The 25,807-nt window shown below is 46.3% G+C and overlaps 1 protein-coding gene across 1 annotated transcript in view; it reads left to right on the plus strand.

The window, feature by feature from the left end:
* The window catches only part of TRIP4 (thyroid hormone receptor interactor 4), a gene marked incomplete at its 5' end in the record, with an annotated part of 42,786 nt that extends 18,997 nt beyond the window's left edge, over positions 1-23,789 (plus strand). Inside the window, 2 exons of the mRNA XM_079953301.1 lie at positions 16,928-17,030; positions 23,331-23,789. Of these exons, the coding sequence (XP_079809427.1) occupies positions 16,928-17,030; positions 23,331-23,398 (171 nt within the window). The 3' untranslated portion in view covers positions 23,399-23,789. The remainder of the gene's footprint in view (positions 1-16,927; positions 17,031-23,330) is intronic.
* Between the last annotated feature and the right edge of the window lie 2,018 nt (positions 23,790-25,807).

Raw genomic sequence — 25,807 nt, forward strand, 5'->3', positions numbered from 1 at the left:
TAAAATGTAAAGCAAGTCTTCAGCATACAGGCCACAGGTTTGTTGCAGATGATACCTCTCAGATAGATCTGTTCTCGAGCTTACGGTGGAAGCAGAGGCGGGGGGGAGGGGAGTGTCTGACTGTGGGGGGCGTGCGTGAACTTCTCAACCTTGTGTGTGGCTTTGAGCGTCACTCCTCTTTCTCAGAGCCATGTCAGTTGTGACCTGTATTTGTTTAACCAAATCAGTCCTGAGTCAGGGAAATCCCTTTTTGAATAGGGCTCCTGGCAACCATTTGGTTGGTTATTGATTTACAGAGGCAGCTGCAGCTAGGCCAGCACACCTAGTAGATTCATAGCAGTCCGTTGGCAGGGAGGGAGATCTTTCTCTATCAGACAAAAGCAGCCGCCACTGCTTGTTTACCCATGTTTGGTAATGTTCTGCATAGAGGCAAAATCTTCTGTTTGTGAACTCAGAATACTCAGTAGTTAAAATGCATACCCACCCACACCCTGGTGTTTCATTCACAGTTTTCTCCAAGGGAGGCTCAGTAAGTGGCCTTTGTATCTGAGCTTCAAAGGATCCCTCTTACGTATTCCTGGCCTGTATTTAATAGGTTGTATGTATCTAGTAATGGGATATCTGGTTTTCTTTTGTTATGATGTTATATATTTTGTGTTTTTATGTTTTTATGTTATAAACCGCCCTGTGATCTTTGGATGAAGGATGGTATATCAATTTAATAAATAATAATAATTGTACCTAAACAGGCTCCTCCTGCAGTGTACATTTAAAGCACTGATGCAACTTTAAACAGGCGTGGCTTTTCCCAGAGTATCTTGGGAACTCTTGGTTTCTTAAGGGTTCTGAGAGTTGTTAGGAGACACCTTTTTTCCCTTCTAGAGCTACAGTTCCCAGAGTGCTTTAACAATTGATTTCTCTTCCCAGGGAAATCTGGGAAGTGCAGCTCTTCGAGGGGAATATTGTTGTTTTATGATGGGAGTTGTAGTTCAAAACACCCAGAGGGCACCAGGTTATGGGAGGCTAGCTCAAAGGTACAGCGGTATCTGTACCTTCCTGCCGGCAAGCTCAAGCTGACCATGATGATTCACCTGGAGAAGTACTCTAGAGTGGGAGAGCCTTCCACTGTCCATCACTGCTTCCTAGAGTAATGGTTTGGGATATAGCTGCATTGGGTTGAGCTCTGCAGAAAGGAGCACTGTCTTAATTTTTTTATTTTTTAAAAATATTTTATTAAGGGTTTTCTTGTTTTACAGTGTAAGTGTAATGCCTCGTATTTTCCCCCCCATGTAACATTTTTACAAATCCGTTTCATTTGTTGAGGCATTAGGGGAAGAAGAAGAAAAAAGAAAAAAAAGAAAGGGGGGTGGAGGGAGGGGAGATGGATGGGGGTGGGGTCGGGTAGCGGTGTTTCTATTATGCTTAATGTATGTAGAGTTTGGTGTCAGCGTGCTTGTGTTGTTCACTAGTGTTCCTTTGGTGGTGAGAGAGGTTGGGGTTGGCCTAGGGTGTGATTGTTTGTTTGTGATTGGCTGTGGTGATCTTTGTTTTCGTGTGTGAGTGAGGTGGGTGGGTGTTTTGGGTCAGGTTAGCCATACTGATTTGTATGCTGTTGGTGGATTATTGTCATTGTCCTGTTGGGCTGTGTATGTGATAAAGGGGAGCCATAGCGGGGTGAAGGTGTCTTCTTCTGTTTGTCCCCGTGTCAGTTTCAGTTTATTAGTTAATTTTTCTAGTAGGGCTGTTTCCCATACTATTTGGTACCATTGGTCCATGCTTACTCCTGACAGGTCTCTCCAGTGTCTGGTTATGGTGTTTCTGGCTGCTGAAAGTAGGTGGGTTATGAGTTCTTTGTTGTCTTGGAAGATGTTTAGTAGGGCCAATTCTGGGGTGAAGTCTAATACTTGCTAGTTATTTTACATATTTCTTGTATGGCTGTTGTTCAGAATAGTTGGATTTTGGGACACTCCCACCACATGTGGAGGTATGTGCCTATGGAGGTGCACCCTCTCCAGCATTTTGGTGAGGTTCCTGGGTGTATTAGTGCTAGTTTCCTTGATGTTAGGTACCACCTGTAGGTGAGTTTCAGTGTGAGTTCTTTTCTTTTCGTTGATATGGATTTAAAGGGGGGTTTAGACCACATTCTGGTCCATTGAGTGGGGTTAATCTCATAGCCTATGTCATTCTCCCATTGTTTTTTGATTGCGTCTAGGGGATTTGTGGGATTTTGGAGTAGCATTTTGTATATTGCAGATACCGTCCCTTTGCCGTTTCCCTTTGTTGTTAGGAGGAGGTTTTCGAAGGTTGTCAGGGGCCTAGTTGCTGCTGATTTTACTGTTGGGTTGTTTAAGAGGGCATGTGGTTGGTGTTGTGTTAACCAGGGCATTTGGGTGTCTTCTAGTTTGTCTTGTATTTCTTGTGTTGACAAGGGTTTGTTATTTTTATAAAAGTCTATTAGGCGATATAAGCCTTTGGTTCGCCAGGTTTTTATCTGGAGGTTTTGTGCTGCATGGTGGAATAATGGGTGGTATGCCAGGGGGATTAGTGGGGATAGTTTGCCTATTTGTGTTTTCCATGCTTTGAGCATGGTCTGTGTGTACCTGTTAAGTGTTGTGGGAATTTTCTTTAGTTTGTTTGGGAGGAGTGGGTATGTTGTGGTGCAGGTATTTTCAATTGTGTCCCTCTCTAGGTGTACCCATTGTTTTGTCTCATCTTCTAGTACATATGGGATTATATGGCGTATTTGGTTGGCAATGTAATATGCTTCTATGTTGGGGATTTCCCATCCTCCTTCTGAGGTGGGGAGGTGCTGGGAGCACTGTCTTTAGAGTGGTTGAGCAGTGGTGTAGAGCCAAGCATGGCTTTGTCACAGTGGGGAAACCTTGTTCTGTTCCTGGACCTCACCTGTGGGCATGTGACGCAACCGCTTTACTGAAGTTAAGAAGATCTGGGTCTGGTCATTGCCTGGATGGGACGCCATGACTGAGTTTCCTGATAGAAGGAAGGCAGCAGGATGTAAATATGCTAAAGAAATGTGACACAAATGGTTGGCTGATAACACATGTTGGATTCCTTCTGATGGAGCAAAACTTTCTGAAGTCTTGCATTCTTCAAGCCAGGTTATCTGACTTTCAGGTTATCTTCTTCTAGGCAGCCAGCTCTTCAACCACTGACAGACCTACCTATTACAGGTGTATATAGAAAGCATGGGTGGGGACCCCAGCCCAGGCCATTAGCTGGCTGCAGCTTGCAGCTGGATTTCACCTTGTCCTTCTGGGTGCTCTTGTGCCAATTAGCTGTTCTGTGGGCAGCAGCTGAGAGGGGAAAAGGGCTTTGATATATGGCAAAGTGTGCACACTGCCATTCTTAGAATTTTTCTGTGGAAAATACTAAGTTGCTTTTGACTTTTATATGGTCAGGGCAAATAAAGGGTGTTGGGGATGATTTGTTGCTGTTGTTATTTATTAAACACACTTTGTAAAACAAAGTCTATGGAGGAATGGAAGGTTTAAGAATTAAATATATGTTTCTGCTTCCATGGGAAATACCTATATGTTTTTTAAAATATATATATATTTATGATTTTCAATTTTTTACATTTCAAGAATTTTCCTTTCATTTTAACATTTCAAGACTTGACTTGACTTCCCCCTTTTTCTGCAGTTCCTTAAATTTATTTTAAATATTCTCTGCATATCCAAATTAATTTAATTTACTCATTTATTTGTCTGCTTTAAATATATACTCTTATGAAACTGCAGGTTATTACAATAATCCTGCCAATGTTCTTATCTGTTTACAGTTTGTTTGTAAATATTCCATAAATCATTTCCATTCTTTTATAAAAAGTTTGCTATCTTGATTTCTTTTTTTTCCTTTTTTTGTATGCCATTTCTGCATATTCCATCAGTTTTTGTATCCATTCTTCTTTCATCGGGACTTCTTCTTTCCATTTTTGGGCAAGCAACATTCTTGCCGCTGTACATGAATAGATTTCTATACAGTTTGAGTAGTTCTGTCCCTATAATACCTATATGGTTAAGGGTATGAGATGGTGTATGGCTCTGGCCCATTCCTGGAATGTGTCCCCAATAGCTTTCCACTGGGTAATGTGGTCCTCAGATGGCAGAAGACTCTCCACTCCTGATATAAAGCAAACCTTGATCTTACCTGTGTGCCATAGCATAGGGGAAGCTCTGTTGCTCTTAATGATGTGCCTTCTGCCTCTTTGCTCTCTTCTTGCCACCAGAGGGACACCCAATACTTTGCAGTTTATTTACTCAGGAACGGGAGGACTGCTAGCCAAGCTCCTGGTCTCCTGCCAGTCGCTTCAGCTCCATTCCCTTCCTTATCTTCCATTAACTTGAAACCAAACAGCCTAGCCATCATGGAAGGACACCCAACCCTCAGGTGTTATAAGAATCCAGTCGAGCCCAGAGATCTGATTATTTGAGAAAATTCTCTTTATTTGAGAGAAGTGGGGGAGGGAGGGAGAGAGAGAGAGAGGAAAAGTAAGGAGGAAGGCAATGAGTGTGCACAATAATAAAAAGGAAATAAAACATTACACCAGAGCATTGGTCTGGCTCTTGGCTAGCGAACTGGTGACTCTCCAGCTCTTGCTAGACTCCAAACAAATAAATCTCCCAGCAGTGGAGGAGGTGAATAGAATATAAGCCATTCCGCATTGGAAGCCAGAAGGCTGCTTTTGAAAATGAGAGGCAAATATATTAATGTGCATCCGTTTTTTAAAAAAGTGTCACAGCAGAGCTGCCCAGCATCTTGATCAGAGGTAGAAAACGGGTGCTTTTGAACTGCTGCTGGACTCCGGTTCCCATCTGCTCCAAGCTACATGGTCCATAGTCAGGGATGATGGGTGGGGTAGTCTTAACATCATCTGTAGGGCCATAGATTCTCTACTGCAGATCCTGATAACAAATAGACAGTTTGTGTTAGAAAAACGGGATGCTAGTTCAGACTAGCTAGCTTTACTCTGCTTCTCAAACAAAGCGTACGTAATCTTATGCTTGGGAAGAAGCCTATAAGGACTTGAGTCCAAATATAAATCTCCACACCACACTGCCACATCCCTGACCATCAGCCATGCTGGTTGAGGTTGGTGAGAGTTGAAGTGCCACAGGTTCCCAGTTCCTGCTCAACACAGGTCAGCCCTGTGGATCAGTTTCTGGATGCACGCTGGCCTCCCTCCTCTAGCGCAACTGTTGGATAAAACAATGCAGAATGCCAGAAAACTCTAGCCTGCGAGAAATCATATTATGTGCTTCTTTCATTAAAAACGACATCATTACTTCCTGAAAAGGGAGCGGATTGCTTCCATAATTTCATTTCAGTAGCCAGCATATATATTTTGAGAAAATGTCTCTTTCACATCATTTATGTTTATTCAGTCACATCTCTATGCCTGTACTTACAGAGTTAAAATAGATAATACCGCTATATTTTTCTGTTGGTAAGCAATGCCATAAATAATACATGTCAGTGTGGCTAGATATGCTCAGTATTTGGTCTGGTTGCCTTTAATTAAAAGCATTTTGCCTGTTTTCAGAAAAAGTGTGCATAAATCACACCCTTTTCATTAATTACGTACAGAAGACAGCTAGCAACTATCCAAAAGGATACACAGCTTTCAAGCAATGAGGAGGCCATTTAGAGCTGAAGATCAAAACTGAAACAAGAATTAATAATACCCGTTGCTATCCACGTACATTCTACACACTAGGGTTTTATTTTATTTTTAAACTAGATAGCTGTGTTAGGACAAAAATCCTAAAGTAATAGTAGGCAGCACCTTCATAATGCCCAACTGAAATATTAGGAAGAGAGCAAGCTTTAGGTTCGACAGAACTTTTTGTCTAAGCAAAACAAGCAAAAAAATGGGGTGAGGTGGAATCAGTAAGTTAGACTAGATGCAAAAAAAAGCACCTAATTTGTTGGGCAAGTCTTAATTCCCCCTTTATTGAAAAGAGGGATGGACGGTTGAGGGTGATGCCTGATAGCATAAATTCCAGAGCTGCAGCATCTTGCTCAGCATTTAAATGTGAAATATCAACTCACTGAAAAAGTCCCATTGATGTGATCGCTCATTTGGTAGAGCATGAGACTCATAATCTCATGGTCATGGGTTCAAGAGCCCTGTTGCTCAAAAGATTCCTGCATTGCAGGGGGTTGAACTAGGTGACCCTCGTGGTCCCTTCCAACTCTACAATTCTATGAATTGTTGTCACTGCTGCTGCTTTCCTTTTGTGAACCTTTTCAGTGTTTATTATTATTATTATTATTATTATTATTATTATTATTATTTTATTTATTGCTTGTGTTTGTAAACTGCCTTGGAAAATATTTCCTTTTCAATGATAGGCTATAAAAAAAGAGAAAAGTCCGGGTTGTTCCAGCTGTGTCCAACTTATGAAAGGATATTTGTATGTAGCGCAGACCTGGAACTGTTTGCAGTGGCGTAGCGTGGGGGGTGCAGGGGGTGCCAGCCGCACCGGGCGCAACATTTTGGGGGGCGCACTCGCAGCTCTCTGCCCCTACCTGGCTCACTCCCGCTTGCAGCGGCAGCAGCAGCAGCCTGGCGAATAGGGCGCGCGCGCGCAGGGCGCACGGAGTGGCAAAGGCGAAGGAGACGAGGCAGAGGCTGCGGGCTGGCGGAGGAAACAGGAGAGATTCAGATTGCAAGCAAGCCGGGACGCTTCGTTGGCTTGGGGAAAGCCCTGCGGGGGCCAAGGGCACGCGCCTCACTTTGCTGGGCGCAGAGGTGGGGAGGGAAGAATCTCCACCCCTCTCTCCAAAGGGGATTTACGCCGGCTGAGCTGGGTTTCGCCTCCTCCGCAACCGCCTGGGGACAGCTCCTCGGAGGAGAAGGATGTTGGGGAGCGAAGAGAGGAATCGGGGGGGCCGCAGCTCCAGCCATCGCCCATCGCCAGCAGTGTCCGTGCCTCCTTCGGGGGGCTCCTTGGGCGGCTCCTTGAGGAATCCGGGCAGCAGGATCTTGGAGACACTTTGCCTGCGAGGCAGCTGCCCACCACTCGTGGGGCCAGCCCGGGCAGCCAAGTGAGACCCCTGCTTCTTCAGAAATTTCTCCAAAGGCTTCATCCCGCCGACGGCAGTGGGGGCACCCAGGGGCTCAGCTGGGCCCCAGGACGAGGGGTGATCCAATGTCCCCTTTTCAGCTTAGGCCAAAATTGGGGATCAGGGACGGCGCACTCTGCGTGCCTGCGACGGGGGTGGAGAGACGTGCGATCAGAGAGTCATGGCTATGCCAGATGTTGGAGGCGGGCGAAGATCTGGCCAAGAAGGTGGCAGGGAGCTGCCTCTTTGGAGAAGGGAAACGTGTCTGTGTCCGGCATTGGGGAGGGGGGGTGGAGCGGGGGCGCTGCTCTGGCCAACCTTACCGAGCGTGGAAAGGCTTTAGGGGGCGGGGTGCGCGGGGTCCTGCTTGACTCTCCCTGCAGGGGGAGTGACCAGTGGCGCCTCCGATGGCTTTGCGTCCTGACGCCCTCCTGAAGTGGTAGGCGGCGAGAGGCAGACAGGTGGATTGCCGTCTACTCTTTGGCCGCGCCAGAAACGTGGCGAGCGGGCGCAACATCTGGGGGGGTTAGGGTTAGGGGGCGCAAATCCACGGGTTAGGGGGCGCAAATTACTTGCCTTGCCCCGGGTGCTGACAACCCATGCTACGCCACTGACTGTTTGCCAAGCCTTTTGTTGAGAGAGGGGCATGGGCTGTCTCCCCAGCGCCCCCCAGGTGCCTCCTTTGCTCCTACTCCCGACTTGATCATGCTTGCAACTGATTTCCTGCTCAGGGTGGGCAGTGTGAAGAGTGACAAGGAGCTTGCATAAGTGCGAGATGAAAGGGAAATGAAGCAGCCTGGCTAAGATGCGTCCATCTCCTCTTCAAAGCAGCCAAACCACTTGCCAGCATGTTTCTGTTATCTGCAAGCAGCAGATAGAAGCTCTCAACAGCCTCCAGGGAAGATGTTGCTTGCATTCAGCAGCACAGTAGGGCTGTGGTTTGTAACCTCAGCAGTTGAGGCAGTTTGTGCGTGTGTGTTCTTAGCAGAGCCATTTTGATTACCAAATCCATGACTATTAGCGGCAGTGGTTTTGCACAGTTCCTTTCTCACCTGTCTCAGCTTGACCTAGCAGACTTTCACACCACAGGCTGTGTGGCTTTTAAAAATCTCACCCCACGGCTTTAAATGAATGCATTGGAGCTATTGCCTTATTTGTTTGTTTGTTTTTATATCCCACCTTGGTTGTCTCTCCCTTTCTATTTTATCTGAGCTTAGGCCAGGAGATCTGGTTTGTTTGTTTTAATTCACTGTGCTTATATCCCACCTGGTCTCCAAGGAGCTCAAGATAGTGTGCATGGTTTGTATGCTTTCTGTCACACAAAACACCCAGCCAATGATAAAGCACAGTAACGCTGCATTCCTCTCTAGCACGTATGACCTTTTCTAGTCCTCTGGAGAATTCACAATATAATGTTTTATTATTGTGCTTGGAAGGGTGTCATCGGCATGATCCTGGTCATCCTTACATCTGTGTAAGATGTAGATCAGTGTTTTTGCAGGTGCGTAGGACAGCAGCCTGGGACGTGGGTGGCGCTGTGGGTTAAACCACAGAGCCTAGGACTTGCTGATCAGAAGGTCGGCTGTTTGAATCCCTGCGACGGGGTGAGCTCCCGTTGCTTGGTCCCTGCTCCTGCCAACCTAGCAGTTTGAAAGCACCTCAAAGTACAAGTAGATAAATAGGTACCGCTTTAGCGGGAAGGTAAACGGTGTTTCCGTGCACTGCTCTGGCCACAAGACCCAGAAGCTGTACGTCGGCTCCCTCGGCCAATAAAGCGAGATGAGCACCGCAACCCCAGAGTCGGCCACGACTGGACCTAATGGTCAGGGATCCCTTTACCTTTACCTTAAGATGGCAGCCTGGTGGTGAATCTGCAGCTGAGATTTTGAACCAGGGCAAAACAAAAAAAATGATAGCTATATCTGAGAAAGAGGGTCTTGTTGTATTAAGCCTTCTAGATGTCATGCTGGGCCGCAGTTCCCTGAGTTTTGGCCATGCCAATGGAGTCCAGTGACATCTGGAGGGCTACAGATTCCCCTGCCCTGCCCTGCTTTACTGAATCTGTGAATCTGCACAAGCAGCCGGTTGTACTCATTACTTCACTTTGTGTTGGAGAAATTGGATGTTGGCTCAAGCCAGCTGGCTTTGCCCTGCTTCTCAAACAAAGTGTAGTCTTTTGCTTGGGAAGGTTATAACAGTTTGAATCTCTATTTAGATATCTACACCAAGAGCAAAAGATTTGTGGCCTCCAAATCTTGCTGGACTACAGCTCCCATCGTCCTTGACCATTGGGTATGTTGTCATTAGCTGATGGGAGTTTAGTCCAGCAACATCTGAAGGGCCCCAAGTTCCCTGTCCCTGATGTAAAGGCTGTTGCCTCATCTTGTGGCAGTGAATTGCATAACAGAAATTATGGATTGGATGAAGGAAGTTAGCATCTTTTTTTTTCTTTTTTTTAATAATATTTATTAAAAATTTTCCAGAATAAAAAGGAAAGATAGCAAGAAAAAAAGAAAAAACAAAAATGATTTACACTTGGTTTCAGTGGCATCTTTCCCGGACTTCCCCCCCCTCCCCCTCTTGTATTCCATTTCCCTTAAATTGATTCCACAGATTCTTACCCCAAATTTTAAAACCTTATTTGTAATTTTAAATAACCCATTTATTCCAAATTAATTTATCTTATTTATCTTAATGAACCATTTCTCCTTATATTTTATATAATTCCCTAAGATCGACCCCATTTCCCTTCCATGAATTCCCCTATTTTCAAACAACAAACATGAAAAAAGAAAAGAAAGAAATAATATATAATTTTACAGCCTTTGGATTCCAAATCTCCCCCCCCCCCATTCCCTGGTTCCAATCCCCAAAGTTCATCCATTGTCTACTGCCAGCCTGGTGTATCCACGTCTATATCTCAACTCCACTTTGCCGTCTTTTGATAGCTTTTAATTTCAGAAAGTCGAATCTCGAACAAACTCTCAGAAAAAGTCATTGTTCTTCCATCCAGACCTCTATGTTTAAGAGTCTAACTTAAATTCTGTTTCTTGGTCCTTTTAAAGTCTGGATGTTCCAAATACTCCGGCTTCAAATTTGGTCCAGCTCTTATTCCTCAGGTTGCTTTTTCCTGTTCTGCTGCAGAAACCTTCTAATTCAGAAACTTCTTGTTCTCCACAGAGGCTTTTGTTATTCAGGAACATAACTTGCGTCAAGTCCCTTCCTTTCTTCAATAGATAAATCCATTGTCTCCTTTAGTATAGAAACCTCTGTAGACAAAATAATGCTTCGTTTTTGCAGCTTTCCCAAGAGATAACAGATCCTGCTCAAATTCATAGTATTTTTCCACTTGCTGCTACTATTGCAATGTCCCAGCCTCCCTCTAGAGGGAATATGGTAACTTAATTTCTTTCAAAATCAGACCCAAAAGTCAAATAACTTGTTGCCTTTATTTCCAATAATTTATGTCCAAATTGTAACAAATCTAACCAGCAAAGCCATCGTAACAAAGTTCTCTTTTATTTTCCTGCTTTGATAGCTACTTTGACAGCTGTCAAAGTTTCTGTGTCTCTTCACCAGTCTCTCATAGCGGATCGTTCCCGGTTCCCGGGGGGGTTGCATTTTAGTTCCCACAAATCAGTCTTCTCCTCCAGCACAATTATTGTAATTTCCCTTCGTGAAGTTAAAATTTTTTTTCAGGTAAACAAGTTCATCTCTCGATCTTAGTTGTCAAATCCTTGCGTTGAGCCATCTACAACAGGGGGGGCGGACTTCCTTTTTGCACTCCCCCCGCTCGCTCCAAATTCAAAGATCAAATTTCCCTTTTAAGTCCAATCAATTTACTCACGGGTTGTTCCTTTTAGTCCAAATCCGAAATTTTCAAAGAAGTCGTTGCTCTCCGCCGAATGGCATGCGGCTTCGCTGGGCAGGGGAAGCATTGGACTCACAGCACCACACCCCCCCCCCGTCACCCGCTCCGCAGCCTTTAAAAAGGCTCCTTCGCGGGTCGGGGGGGCGCAAACGGTGCCCGCCGAGTCACCAAGTCCATGGGCATCTCCGCCCATGGTTTTTGAGGGTCCCCGCGTCGCCGGCACGGCAGGACCCGACCCCTACCCAGCCGACTCCCTCCGGAGCTCGGAGGGAGTCCGCCATTCGGCGATGGCGCCGACCCGGAAGTCGGAAGTTAGCATCTTTTGGAGAGGAAGAAAATGGAGAGTTGGGTTAGAATGTTGTGCCACATGGTATGGTGGATCTATGCAACAACTGGTTACTCTCCACTGTGGCATCCGCTTCCAGCACACAGCAGAGATGCCCAAGTGTTGAAATATACCAATTCAGCTGGTATCTGCTTGCAAAAGTGTGCATGCCAGCAGTTTAATGGCAGGCATTCCAGGGAAGGAAGAGTTGAATGGCTCCATCTAGCTGGAAACTGTCCCATGCTTTTGGGAGGATGGGGGAAACCTCCTTCCAGGGACAGCCGAAGAGAAGCAAATTGAATGGCCTAGTATCTAAGCTTCCTTACTGTTTGGCGATCAGAGAGGTATGTGCATTCCCCATGTTGAAAGCAAAGCCAGCTTAGGTGTCATCATGACACCTTTAGAGATTAACTGATTTATTGTGGCAGCAGCTTTCCCAGACCGGAGCCCACTTCATCCGATGCCATCTGCAAAAACCCGTTTCCCGGCTGCAGGCATGAGTTTTAATGCACGCTTACAGCTGCTCATCGCGCAGCTGGAGTGCCAGCACTGGGAAAAGCACACATTTCTGACCCAGATAGTTGCCAAGATAAGCTTTAGCAAAGTGAAGGCACTGGTAAAGAAGAAGGGCTTCGAGTGGCTATGCGGAGAGCTCTTTGCTTTCCCCCACAGCTCTGAGTGCAATTTGCCCGCCCTCCTCTGCCTTCCATTGCACTTTGGCATTAGGAGAGAGCACTTCACGCTGACATAATTATATACATTGAGTAGTAGTATGCTTCTCAAAGATGGCTTTTTGGCTACTGATTTTTTTAGCAAGCAGTAAACCAAGGTCAGGTTTCTGGCTGAAGCAGGGCTGCGTGCATGTTGCACATCTCGCAAGCATGGGTTTGGATATTGGGCACCAAACTGGGTGCCCTGAATAACAAAACATCGATTTATTTCTCTCTCTTTTAAATAAAAAAACCCCACAAGCTCTAGCCCTTAAGGCTGTGGCAGTGGACTTGAAAATGTGTAAGCAGTAACTGATTAAGGTACTGATTAATATAGCTTTGGAGATGCCTTGGAAAATGCCCACTTCTTGGTCACAGCCCTACAACCGTCTATAGGGCATTGTGCTTCTAATAGGGTTTCCCTAATGACCTCAGTGAGGGACGCAGGTGGCGCTGTGGGTTAAAGCCTCAGCGCCTAGGACTTGCCGATCGAAAGGTCGGCGGTTCGAATCCCTGCGGCGGGGTGCGCTCCTGCTGCTCTGTCGCAGCGCCTGCCAACCTAGCAGTTCGAAAGCACCTCCGGGTGCAAGTAGATAAATAGGGACCGCTTACCAGCGGGAAGGTAAACGGCGTTTCCGTGTGCGGCTCTGGCTCTGGCTCTGACTCTGGCTCTGGCTCTGGCTCTGGCTCTGGCTCTGGCCAGAGCAGCGATGTCACGCTGGCCATGTGACCCGGAAGTGTCTCCGGACAGCGCTGGCCCCTGGCCTCTTAAGTGAGATGGGCGCACAACCCCAGAGTCTGTCAAGACTGGCCCGTACGGGCACGGGTACCTTTACCTTTACCTTTAATGACCTCAGTGATTGAACTGTTCTGTATAAGGGGCAGTGATCTTTCATGTCATCTGGTTCTTAGTTGTTCAGGGCTTTGTCAATAATTGGAATGTAAACGTGGCCCAGTAGTTTATCAGCGGACGGCACCCTTCCCTTGGGACAGGTGTAATGTGTGCACATCCAGACGCACCACTCAACATGCAGGCAACTTCTGGATCCGTCTCAAGGGAAGCCACTTGTGAGATTACCTATCTTGAGGCAGCCTTCTCCAGCAATAACAATGATCAGGCATGATGGGAGTTGTAGTCCAACAGCATCTGGAAGGCACCAAGTTGGGGGGAGGTTGATTTATTGAATTTATATACTGCCCTGTACCCGGAGGTCTCAGGGCGGTTCACAGAACAAAATCAAAATATAAAACCACAAAATATGTAGTCAAAATAAAACAACCCAATAACCCCCCCAACCCCATTTTAAAAGGGCATAGGATGTCAATCAACTAAAGGCTTGGTTAAAAAGGAACGTTTTTGCCTGGCACCTAAAGGTTTATGATGAAGGTGCCAGGCGAACTTCCCTGGGGAGAGCATTCCACAGATGGGAAGCCACTGCAGAGAAAGCCTGTTCTCGTGTTGCCACCCTCTGGACCTCTCAAGGCACACAAAGAAGGGCCTCAGATGCTGGTTCTCAGGGTCTGGGTAGGTTCATATGGAAAGAGGCAGTCTTTGAGGTATTGTGGTCCATTGCCCCATCTTTCCCTGTATTTTCTCCTCTGACTAGCAGCTGTTCTACAGGGTACAGTGGTACCTCGGGTTAAGAACTTAATTCGTTCTGGAAGACTGTTCTTAACCTGAAACTGTTCTTAACCTGAAGCACCACTTTAACTAATGGGGCCTCCTGCTGCCGGTGCGCCGCTACTGCACGATTTCTGTTCTCATCCTGAAGCAAAGTTCTTAACCCGAGGTACTATTTCTGGGTTAGCAGAGTCTGTAACCTGAAGCGTACGTAACCTGAGGCATCTGTAACCCGAGTTACCACTGTATTAGCCTTAGGTTTCCCCTAGTCCTGCTACCTAAGATCTTTTTAACTGGAGCTGTCTCAGGTCTTCCTCTGGAGTTTGTGGACTGTCCTTCCTGGGAGGTTTTTAAGCAGAGATTGGCTGGCCATATGTCATGGATGCTTTCGCTGAGATTCCTGCACTGCAGCAGGGGGTTGGACTAGATGACCTTCGGGTTCCTTCCAACACCATAGTTCTGTGATTTTATGATCCCGGAATTGAACTCAGGATCTTCTGTATGCAAAGCATTTGCTGTGCTTCTAAACTATGCTCCTTTCCCCGTTGGATTTTCCCCATTGGATTTTCAGAGAGTAAGACACTGGTGTCCTATATCTTTTACCATGCCCACTTCTGGTTCACCGAAGTAGCAGAAATTATGCAAAAGCAGCGTATGTATGCCGCTGCTGCATTATTTTTTTTCATAAATCATACAAACTCAACAAAGTGTGCATCTCCTTTATATATGTTCAGGTTTATTGTGGCAGAAACTTTTATAAGACTAGAGCCTTCTCATCAGACCCAAGTGTATACACATAATACACAGATATGGAGAAAATGAGGACGCGGGTGGCACTATGGGTTAAACCACAGAGCCTAGGACTTGCTGATCAGAAGGTCAGCAGTTCGAATCCCCGCGACGGGGTGAGCTCCCATTCCTCGGTCCCTGCTCCTGCCAACCTAGCAGTTCGAAAGCACCTCAAAGTGCAAGTAGATAAATAGGTACCGCTCTGGCGGGAAGATAAACAGCGTTTCTGTGTGCTGCTCTGGTTCGCCAGAAGCGGCTTAGTCATGCTGGCCACATGACCCGGAAGCTGCACGCCAGCTCCCTCGGCCAGTAAAGCGAGATGAGCGCCACAACCCCAGAGTTGGCCACGACTGGACCTAATGGTCAGGGGTCCCTTTACCTTTACCTTTATGGAGAAAATCTGGGGGGGGGGGGGACGACCAGTGAGGCTCAAACACCATGAAATTCAAGATGTACGGTCTGGACTGAGGACTCTGGACATCTCTGTGCAACACTCAAGTGCATTTGAGATAAGCATAATGATTGTACAGAGAGGCAGCCCTTGGTAATACAAACTTCCTAGCTTTGCTGTTCTCATTTAATACCTACTTATTTGCTGTGCAAAGTATGTACAGCTGTTGATAACTTGTTAACCCATTCAGTGATCCTGCCGAAACCCCAATTGTCCTTTTTTCTGGGTTATTGCTTTTGATGCCTGGTGAATAGCTTTTTCTTTTCTCTGGCTTCTCAGTCATAAATATTGTTAGATCTATTGCACCAGTGCCACTCTGCCCCTGGTTTTGTCCTGAATTTTTGGATTTATTCTTAACGCTGTACTTTATACTTCTAATTTTTTACTTGTAAATTGGCCAGAGAATTTTTTTGCTGTAGAGAAGTGTAGCAATGTTAGAAATAAATAAAACCACCTAGCCCTTCTGTTAAGTACTTGTGCGGTGGGGGGGACTTGGTATGCTAGAAAACATTTCTGGGCTGGCCATCGGACATCCTTTAATTCAAGGATGGGAAACTTGGAACCCACTGGCTTCAACCAGCATAGCCAGTGATCAGGGATGATGGGAGTTGTAATCCCTATCCCCATTTCAGTGGTCTGCACGTACTGAGCAAGTGCTCAACCACTGAGCATTTTTGTCACTCAGTCCTCATCACTCGGTCCTCGGTGATTCTCTGCGTTCATCTTTATTTAGCAGGTTTGCTTTGATCTAGCTCGCACATCAGTGTCCTTTGCTGTTTAGTCCTCAGGCCGACTCTGCTCAGCATACTGTAGGAAAGGCCAGTTGTGTGGTCTGTCTAAGAGTCCATCCCTTTCTGGTCTCCCCTTGTGAGAAGTGAAAGTCAGATTTCTGAAAACGTTACGTTCTGTACTGAGCGTGCCATTCCACGTCCCCCTTGGAGATCTGAAAGTAGCTTGCAGGGGATGTTTGATCTGCTAGTATTTCATGTGACTGCATTTTACAGCTCAGTTGCATGTACTGATGGCTGAAAGACACTGTTCCTGGCAACCCTGGGATAACTGTTTTTAGATTATTGTTTTTCTGGTAATTTTTACATTATTGACGTGTTGGCCACCCCAGACTCCTTGAAGGGTAGGATGTAAATTAAATAAATAAATACGAAAGTAAATACTCTGAAGTTAAGTCCCTTTCAGTTCAATAAGGCTCATTCCTAGGAAAGTGTGACTAGGATCATGGCCATAAATAGGGCATTCTGAAGGGCTGGCTTCTGCCACATCAAACTGCCCAGTCAAACAGAGCCATGTCTTCGTGTCACAGAATTGTAGGCAAAACTTTTGTGATGAGATAGTCCTAAGGGCATGTGAGAGTGAAGTTGGAAATGCAGAATAGCTAGGTAGCCTAAGGTGGTTATTTAACTGTATTAAAATTCACAGCGTCTGACTCTATAAAATTTTAAAATAAATGCCTAGCTAGCCCTCAGTGACCATTCTAATTTTGTGCTCATTCCTTTTGTGCTTATTCTATGATTCTGTGATTCTGTGTCACTGACTAGAACACTGATAGGTTTCCTACTGAGCAATTAGATGGAATTCCACCTGCAGGCTTTTTTTATCTTTACATACAATGGCTGGAGACTGCTGCTACTAAGACTTATGTTTTTTCTTTGCTTTTACTATTGAAGGAAAGCTAACAAACCTAAGGAAAATTTAGGTTAGGGGCATGGAATCTCCCTGAGGGGGTCATGTCGCCTTATAGCAGCAGTCCTGTTACGTAAGATCTTTTAAAAGCTCTATTTCCAGGCACATAGTTCCTGTCTTAAGAACTAGCTGCTTGAATTTGTCTGTATGCAGCGCAGGTCCGCTTACACCTGGGCGATTCTCTGAATAAACCTCAAGAGCTCTTAGGGCCAACGAGCTGTTCCCTGCAATTAAATTCTAAATTGCTCTATGCTGCTTCAAGCATATTTTTGCTGATCTGTGTAACTTTTAGACATTCAATTCTCTCTCTCTTTCTCTCTCATAATTCATTGCGGTGTTGCCAACCCATTTTCTGTGTTTTGTTCTTTTCTAGTATCCACAGATGAGCCAGGAGTCAGCTTCTCCGTTTGTTTTCATCTGTTCTAATGCCCAGGAGATGATTTTGAAGTTTCCCATCAAAGGCAAACACAAAATCTGTAAGCTCTACTTCTCTATTCCGCATTGCAGGGCATTGGGGGGGGGGGTGGTAGGCTGGTTATTGCCCTTCTGGTGGTTCCCTTCTTTCAGGCTTTCCTGGCAGCAAATTATTGCATAAGGAGTGGTCGTCAGTAACATTATATTTATAATATTTATATTTATATTTATATTTATATTTATATTTATATTTATATTTATATTTATATTTATATTTATATTTATATTATTTATATTTATATTTATATTTATATCCTGCCCACTCTGGACAGCTGGGTTTTAGCTGGCCTGGTTTTAGCTGTTAACAATATGAGTTCGATAAACCATAGTTTATTGGACAGAATGAGTCACATGTTTTTTCCTGCCCCTCCCCTCTTCTCCTTGAGCATCCCGCTTCAAATGGAGGCAGTGTTTAAATGAGCTTCCTTGTTCAGATGGCACAGGAAACTTTGGCTTAACAACCCACAATAGCCTGAGGGAAGGAGAGGGGTCTATGGGGCATGTTTGGGCAATATTGGACCAAGATTGTTATGTCTGAACCAGGCCAATAGCTTCTCATAATGGGTTTAGTGAGCTGGTAGCTAATCTGCAAAGAACAATGGAGTGTTGTATATTTTGGCCTGAGGGTCTGGGAGGCATGTGTGTTGTGACTCAGGGCTTGGCATGTTTTCTAGCTCCTGGCCGTGTCATGCTGAAAGGACTTTGCAATGGCTTTGGTTTTGTCTAAAGGAATGCCCTCCAACCACTAGCTATTACTACCCAATTTAGCTTCTTTTGATTCTGTACCTACAGCATCGTCTACCATTAAGGGTTGCCGCATATTTTTTCTTCTGCTTTCCGCTTTCCAAAGGACCCAGATAGTTGTGATTAGGCGTAGAGAGAGATTATTTTAAGATTATAACATGTCGCAGGCTGGTCCCCTACCAGCACTGAGTGTGAGGGAAGGTAATGTGAATTACAAAAGCTGGCATAATTCTTTATCATTTTTAGTTGGTCCTAATAAATTGGGTCCTGGTTAGATTCCCCCGCAACCCCATGCCAATGTTAGTGTAATCCTTGAAAGCATAACTTAAAATCATTGCCATTCCCCACTGATGGTTAAACTGCTATTGTATCCCTGTAGTGTTTTGCCTCTTTCTCATTGTACATCCTTGGATATACAGAGTGTGAGCAAATTATTCACACTCCTATGTTTACAGTAGAAACAGAGCTGAATATGTCTTTATGTGGGTTGGTTTCCTGGCTTATGCCACAGCATTGTTTCCCGCAAAGGGAGTGGGCCTCTTGCTGTTGGAACAGATTTGGCAGCTGTGGCTGAACAACCCTTAAGAGGGATGCACCTGGCAAGGAGGCTTACCTCAACGTATTTATTGGGGAGGGCTAGACGAGCTGGAATGGTGGTTTTGGGAACTTACTGTGAAATCAGCTTCCTGCAGGCACCAGGATTAAATGTTCAGAGCTTTTCGGTTTGGCTCTGATCATTTCTGGGTCTTGCCTGCCCTCCATCCCTGTGGATCCATCTGCATTCTAGAAAGGAGTTTGCTGTTGGAAGTCCTGCATGAATGGCATTAACCAAGAAGGCCAGTTTTGAAGGGTCCTTGGCAAAGTGCCCTCTCCTAATTTGGCTGGCTCCCATGATAGGTGCTAGCAGTGCTCTAGATGGGTGTTTAAGCAGCTGGAAGCTGCTTTTTTAATTTCCCACAATGCCCCAGCATAGCATCACTCCGGGGCATTGTAGGAAATTATAATAACAGCTTCCAGGTGCCCAGTGCTTTTCTTTTTTTAAGGGGAGGGGCATGTACAGGACAGATGTCAGTGGTTGGTCTTGCTTGGGGCCCTAGCAGCTGCCCAAGGATCTGTGTCCTGGCACCAGGCCTGTCCATCAAACCGGCTCCTCTTCTGCTGCTTGCAGTAGACAGCCAAGCGTGAGGTTGGGATCCCCCACCCCCACTTCTCTGAAGCAGAATGTGCACTTCTGCTGCCAGTACAAACCCTTCTCAAGTATGTCACAGTCTGTCCTTTCCAAAGCGACAGTTTCCTGCTCGAGGAGGGATCAGCCTAACAGACTGGAAGGAGATTGCCCGTGCCAGAGGCTGCCTGAGTCCCCTGCTCTCTCATCACTTTCCCTAGGCTTTCTCCCTCTTGGGAGGTTAGGCAACAGGAAAGCTTGTTGTTTGCAGGGAGAGGGTGGTGGTGGTTGGTCATTCCAGGCCATTCAAGAATAGTTGGTGATAAGGCTATGGGACAGAGAATCCTGTAGCTGTTATCACAGCAGTGCCTGTTGTTTTACTGTGGCAGAGCTGCAGTAGGAAAGAGTTCAATTCTGCGTGGATATTAGCTCAAAAGTCGTTATTCGCATGGTATCCATTTGCCTAGTTGAATCATTCAGGCAACGATAATGTTTCCTTGCTGCAGCATCCCTTGCCAGCCCAGTTCAGACAATGACTAACATTCACATCTTCTCACATTTGGATATGATCAATCAGTTCAAGTCCAAATGAAATTAGCAAGGATTGAACAAGAGCTTGTGAACAGGCTCTCATGCAGCTCCTGTTTATCTGAAATGGATTTGCAAAAGCTGCACACCCCACCCCACCCTGTCACTCACACCCGCACATTGTGTTTGCTCCTTTTAAGCAGATGGCTTTGCAAACATGTTCTGCTGTGCTGCTCGGTTGCTTGTGAAAGGTATGTTTGCTCCAAGTGGGACTGCAGGTGAACACATCACATGGGATGGCATTTGAGGAAAGCAGCAGTGGGGAAATGCATTTGCAAATACGATTTCATGTATCTAAGTAAAGAGCGTCCATCAAGAATTGGTATTGATGTGACTGGTTTGGTACTTCATGCCTAGGATCTGAGGTTCTCTGCGTTGCTGAACGTCAATCCAGGACCATAGGAAACAACCTTTATTTTTTGCCTCAATATGAGTGTGCCTTGGAGGAAACCTTCATTTCTGTGAACAACATGGGCATGAAATGGTTGGTTGAGCATGAAGTGGACATTCTGTGCCATCCATAAAGATCTTTTTGTTGCCTGTATTATAAAAGATGCAGGCACAATAGCAGACTTTTAAAGGGACTGGGGATCCTGCAAGTTGAAAATTCTGAATACTACAGATATTTGAACAGTGCATACAAGTGCAGTGTCCCAAGGTGCAGTATTAGGATATTTCTTTGATTTTTGTTTTGACATGCAGATGTGCAGTACAATCCATCGATTTCCTGTGCCTTAGACACAGGACTTTTATTCTTGGATATCTGTTGACCTTAACAGCTATCCATTTAAATGGGAGTTTACCAGGCTTTTCCACATCCCAGCTATCAATCTTGGGACCAGCTTAAATGTTCAGATTGGCTCTTTTGTGGAGGAAAATACTACTATGTTTCTGCATAAGTATGTCAAAGGAAAGGCCTTCCCTACTCAAACCTTTGTGTCCTTCCTCCACCCCAGAATACCTGGCTGGTTTTCTTTTCAGCTTAGAATTCTTGTTCTTAAGCTGCTTTGAGTGTTATTTTTTAATGCAAAAAACAAAACAAAATTAATCTCGTGTTAAATATCTAATCACACACCTTGGAATTTTAACAACCTCAAAATCAAGGGTCTGTCATGTGTTCCTTTACCATTTTGGACATTAACCTTTTAACCGAGAAAGGCTGGTGACTTTTGGTGGTGAGTTCAAGGAAACGTTAGGTCAGGGGTAGCGAACCTCCAGCCAGCAACTCCTTTTGCCTGATTGGAATCGCTTTGGCATCATTATGCATGGACTCGCTCTCCGTTTCCCACGCTCAGCTGAGCAGTGTCCCGAACAGTATGAGCTATCAGTTTGTCTAGCTCAGCTTGTACAGTAGCATGTGCATGTCTGAGGGGTGCAGAGGCAGCTAATGAGTAACTGCTGGTTATGGATGAGTATGTCTCAAGTCAGCCGGTGCCCTGACCAAGCCGAGAGATCAATGCAAGCAGACTCCTCTTGACAAATGTTCCTGTCTAGAGCAATGGACGGCGAGCCAAGGGCAGCTGCTGCTTCAAACTGATTAAGGAGTACAAAATAGCATCAAACAAGAGGTGGCAGAGCGCATGCTTGAGCTGTAAAGACAAAGGACAGGGCTTGGGTGTTAAGGGCAGGGGCTTACTGATATGTCGCTGGGTCTCCCTCTCTCCTCCATCTTGTCCCCTCACTGTTAGAGACAGTGACTCTGCAGTTGATCCAAGCCTGGCCAGGGAGCTCATATGAATTTGGAACTGGTTCCATCTTGGCAACAGAAGCTGAATTGATCTGCTGTGCAGAGCTGCATACGATGGCAGTGCCATCTTGCTAGCAGTGGGGAGAGAGGAATTGCTAATCCTGTTTTAGCCAGTAATACTGTGGCTATTGATTCTGACAGCTCCGTCTGAGAGGATCTGAAGGGCTCAGGTGCTTCTTGGCTCAGGAGCCCTAATAGCTTGCGTTCACTATTCCCAGCAGTTCAAGGGCATGCCCCTGAGATGGTCTTGCTAGATTCCTATGCTCCTCTTGATCTCTCAGCCACCCACCACCTCTGCACTTCTAGTGCAAAGTGGGGAACTTCAGGCCCTAGGGGCCCAAGTAAACCCTGCAGGGCTCTCTTTCTGGCCTTTGGGACTCAGGCGACATCTCTCACTGGTCTTGCTTCATGCCTTCCTTGAGTTTATTTCATAGAATCATAGAATTGTAGAGTTGAAAAGGACCCTGAGGATCATCTGGTCCAACCACCTGCGATGCAGGTATATGAAGCTGCCCCATACAGGGATTGAACCTTTCAACTTTGGTGTTATCAGCACAATGCTCTAACCAACTGAGCTATCCAGGCTGACCCAGTTGGAATGTGTCCTTGAACCCTGATTGGATGGAGAGAGGGATGAGAATGCGTGTAGATGCCATAGCCTACTGTGCAAAGGTAAAATTTGCAGGTGTTGTTCCCCCCACTTTTGCCTCTGGCCCCAACCAGCCATGGGCAGGGGCCCCTAGATGGTTGCACAGAAGGGAATGCAGCCCTCAAGAGGAAAAGGTCCCCACTCCTGGTCTAGTGATGGCACAGGGTACAGGCCTGACCGGAAAAGATGTTGCTGTGCCTCTCCTTCCCTCTACAGTTGCTCTGCCTTGCAGGTGTGGGTCCTCATGGAAAAGAGCAGCCACTTCCGCATTTCGGAGTTGTAGGTTTCCATTGCTTTCTGCTTCCCATAGCTGGAATAGAGGTTTCATTGCTCTCTATTATAAGGTGGTTTCTTGACTGAAGTGCTCATGGTCTCTGAGATGGGACTATGCATCCAGGAACATGGATAAGTCTAACTAGGGTTTTCCCCCCCTTAAGGTGATAACATTGCCTACACTTGATCCCCCACCCCTAAACCTTCCTCGATGGCTTCTCGCTAAGGATGGAGCTCGAAAACCTGCTCTGCTGCCAACAGGCTCCTGTTGTATCCTAAGTGTTATCTGTGGTGCAGAATTTTATCAGCAGCAGCGTTTTCACCCTGTTCCTCAGCCAACAAAAGCAAATTTCACTGGCAGGGTCTGTCTACCTGTCTAGTTTGTCTTCCTCCCTTCATCCACGGATCGTACAGCCTTATGTGGCAGATTAGATTGTGCCTTTTCAAGAGCTTCCCAGTGAGCTTGGTCGCTGGAGAATAACTCGACCAGGGAGGTGACTTCAAAGCTGCCATTAATGTAAGTAGGTTCTCATGATTGGAGTTGCCAAGGGAAAGAAGATGAGACAGAATTGCAGGATCACAGCACCTGGCATGCTGGGCTTTCAGGCTGTTATGTGCCCTTAACTAACAGGTGTCGAAGCCTTTTGTCCTGAGAATGGCCATGCCTGTTTCCAGGATGCTCTACTGCCCTCTCTCTGCTCACGGCCCTGGATAAACTTGCCTGCCTTGCCCACGCCTGTCTTTCAAAATGTCTGGCAATTGTCCCTTAGCTTTCCCAGAGTGTACCAGCTGGCTTGTATCCTCCCCTCAAACAGAGATTGCTTTCCTCTTTGCAGCTGCGACAGCAGAGGAGGTGGTGGCAGCAGCGCTAGCCGCACTCCCCTCTCCAAGCCCCTGGATTTCTTTTTCTCTCCCCACCACTCGACACAATGCTTCACAGCTCCTTGCGTCACAGGGCAACAGCGGTGGGGTTTGGAAATGCCTGGTTCCTGAAGCAGGAAAATTGGATGTGACAGCAGCACACTAACAGGGGGAGACCTTGTTGCCTTCAGCTGATTTACATTGCAAATAACCTTTAAAAACAAGTACTCATGAGACTCCTCCCCCCTCCTCCCCGCTTCTTTCCTTTTTTACAGGGAAGCTGGATTCGAAAATTCATCAGGGAGCCAAGAAGGGATTAATGAGGCAGAAAGCAGTGGTGTGAGCCGGAGGGCACAAACACCACCCACCCACCCCACTCCCAGGCAAGAGAAGAATGGATCTGAACCCGACCACTGAGGCTGCTGGAGCGGAGGCCCCAGATACGTGAAGGGGGCATTCTGAAAGTGCAGGCACTGACAAAGACGGATCCACGAGCAAAGGAGGGATTGCTGTTAGCTTGCATAAATATTAACAATCAAAGAGAGAAATTGGGTGCCGAGTTGTCTGTGGCCAAAGAGCACTGTGGGGAGCCCTGGAGGAGGAGGCCAGGATTATGGGCTAGCAGGATCTCTTCCGCCTTTGGCTGGCTTCAGGCCAAGCCAGAGGTGCTTTCAGAATTGGGCCTGTGCCAGAGCTTCAAATCATCACCCTATGCATTAAAGCTAAGCATCATTTGGCTTTGTTTTCTTCTTGGCCTTGTTTCTTGCTGGGCACAGAACAGACGAGATCACTTTGCAGGAGGAAGGCTGGACTGTTAGAGCATCCTCCGGCTAACTGGCTTGGAGGAAGATGTGCTGTAGGTGCCTGAAGCACTGGCTTGGCATCAAGGCCTGCTGCAGTTATCTCCCGCGTGGGGCCAAAGGACTTGAGCTACGTTTCACCCTCTTATTAATTCCAAGCCTAAGGACAGGGCAAGGTGTCAGGGATGGAATGTGGTTGGCTGCCAGCTCCTTGCTCTCTTGAGTTCTTGAACTAAACTGTCATCTTAAATCACCACTTCTGGTTTTTTATGTGAACGAACACACATAGACCACTAGCACTAGACAAGTAGACAGAGCTGAGTAACTGGTCCCTTCTCATCTGGGTGCATAAGTTTTAATCCTACATATTGCTGCCTGAATAAAATGGATGCCCCTCCCCCCTGTTCTCTTTAATACTTTATATTTAGCAAAGTGCAGTTATCCTTGCAAACTTGCTCTATCTCTGTTACGAATGGTTCTCTCTCCTGTGAATTGCCCCTATCTCTGCATTGTCTTGAGTGTCAAATGCTTGTATGGCCCAACATTTTTCTGCATGGATATTGCTACCATTGCTCTCCTAAACAGATAGCTGGCACTGATCAAGAGCGTGACTTTTGGTACTTTTGGCTTGCAACAAAGGCTATTATGCCAGCTGTTCTGGTAAAGTGTGCAGAGCTGGCCTTTGTTCCTATCATAGCCATGTGGCTGGCTGGTCTTATATCTGGGCACTTGGTTCTTCGCCTGCGTACCCTTACTGTGCCTCTGTTCCTGCTACTCTTACAGCCAGGGTGGGAAACTCTGCCTGGCCTCCCCATGTTTTCTTGAAGCCACACTCACCTGCCCCCACCTCCCACTTGCCTTCATATGCAACATCACATGTGGGGCAGGTAGCGATACAGCTGGATCCTGCAGCTGGACATCAGGGTTGAGCCCCCTGAATATCAGCTGATGGGCAGGGAGTTTGGCCCTGCTTGGTTTGTGTGTGCCAGCAGGTAAGTCTGAGAGAAAAGACATAGCTCAGTGGTAGAGCACATGCTTTGTGTTCAGAAAGCCCCAGGTCCAATCCTCTGCATCTTTATGTAGGGCTGGGAGGGACCCCTCAGTTTGAAACTGGAGATCCTCTACCAGTCAGTGTTGTCTGTACTCAGCCAGATGGAGCAATGGTCTGACCTCGGTATGAGGCAAGCTACTAATAGTGCTGTGTTCTCACTGTGCTGTATAGCACTCCAAGTGATTTCTCTTTACCTCCTCCTGCTAACTGCCGCCTTGGCATCTGTAAGCTCACTACACTGTGAAAGCCAAAATTTGTCTCCACAAAGGACTGTTAAAGTCACCCATTCCAATCTTCTCAGCTCAGCATTTTTGCCAAGGAGCTGTTTGGAGAACTTATCCCATCTTCTGCTTCCAAGTTGTCACTTGCCTTTTCGCGTCCTCTTTGTCCATCCTCTTACAGTAATCTTGTTTTCAACCAAATATCTATAAGGCCCTCTTTCCAGCACTCCTCCCACCGACATTTCTCTTTCCTCAAAGCTCCTGTTTGGCTTCTGGTGTCTTGCCCTGCAGTGCAAATCTTGACTTCCACCTGCTGAGCAGGTGTGGGCTAGAGCCATAAATGTCTGGAAATCCCCTGTGTGGGTGCATGCACTGTTGATACATGCAGAAATGTGTAGCCCTTTGTGCTAGTGAGACGGCCTAGCAGCAAAATGCTCCTGCTAAGCGCCTTCAGGGCTGCCTAGAACAAAGCATGATCTAGCACCTCCTTTTAGCAAAGGAGCAGATTACTTCTCTCTCTCTCTCTCTCTCTCTCTCTCTCTCTCTCTCTCTCCCCCTCCCGCCCCTGTGTGTGTGTGTGTGTGTGTGTGTGTGTGTGTGTGTGTGTGTGTAAAAGGTATTCTTTAACAGTTCGATTTCACTGCTGAATGATTCAGACCTTGAGCAAGTGTGTAAAAAAA

The sequence above is a fragment of the Podarcis cretensis genome (assembly GCF_951804945.1).
Source record: "Podarcis cretensis genome assembly, chromosome: 14".
Lineage (NCBI taxonomy): Eukaryota > Metazoa > Chordata > Lepidosauria > Squamata > Lacertidae > Podarcis > Podarcis cretensis.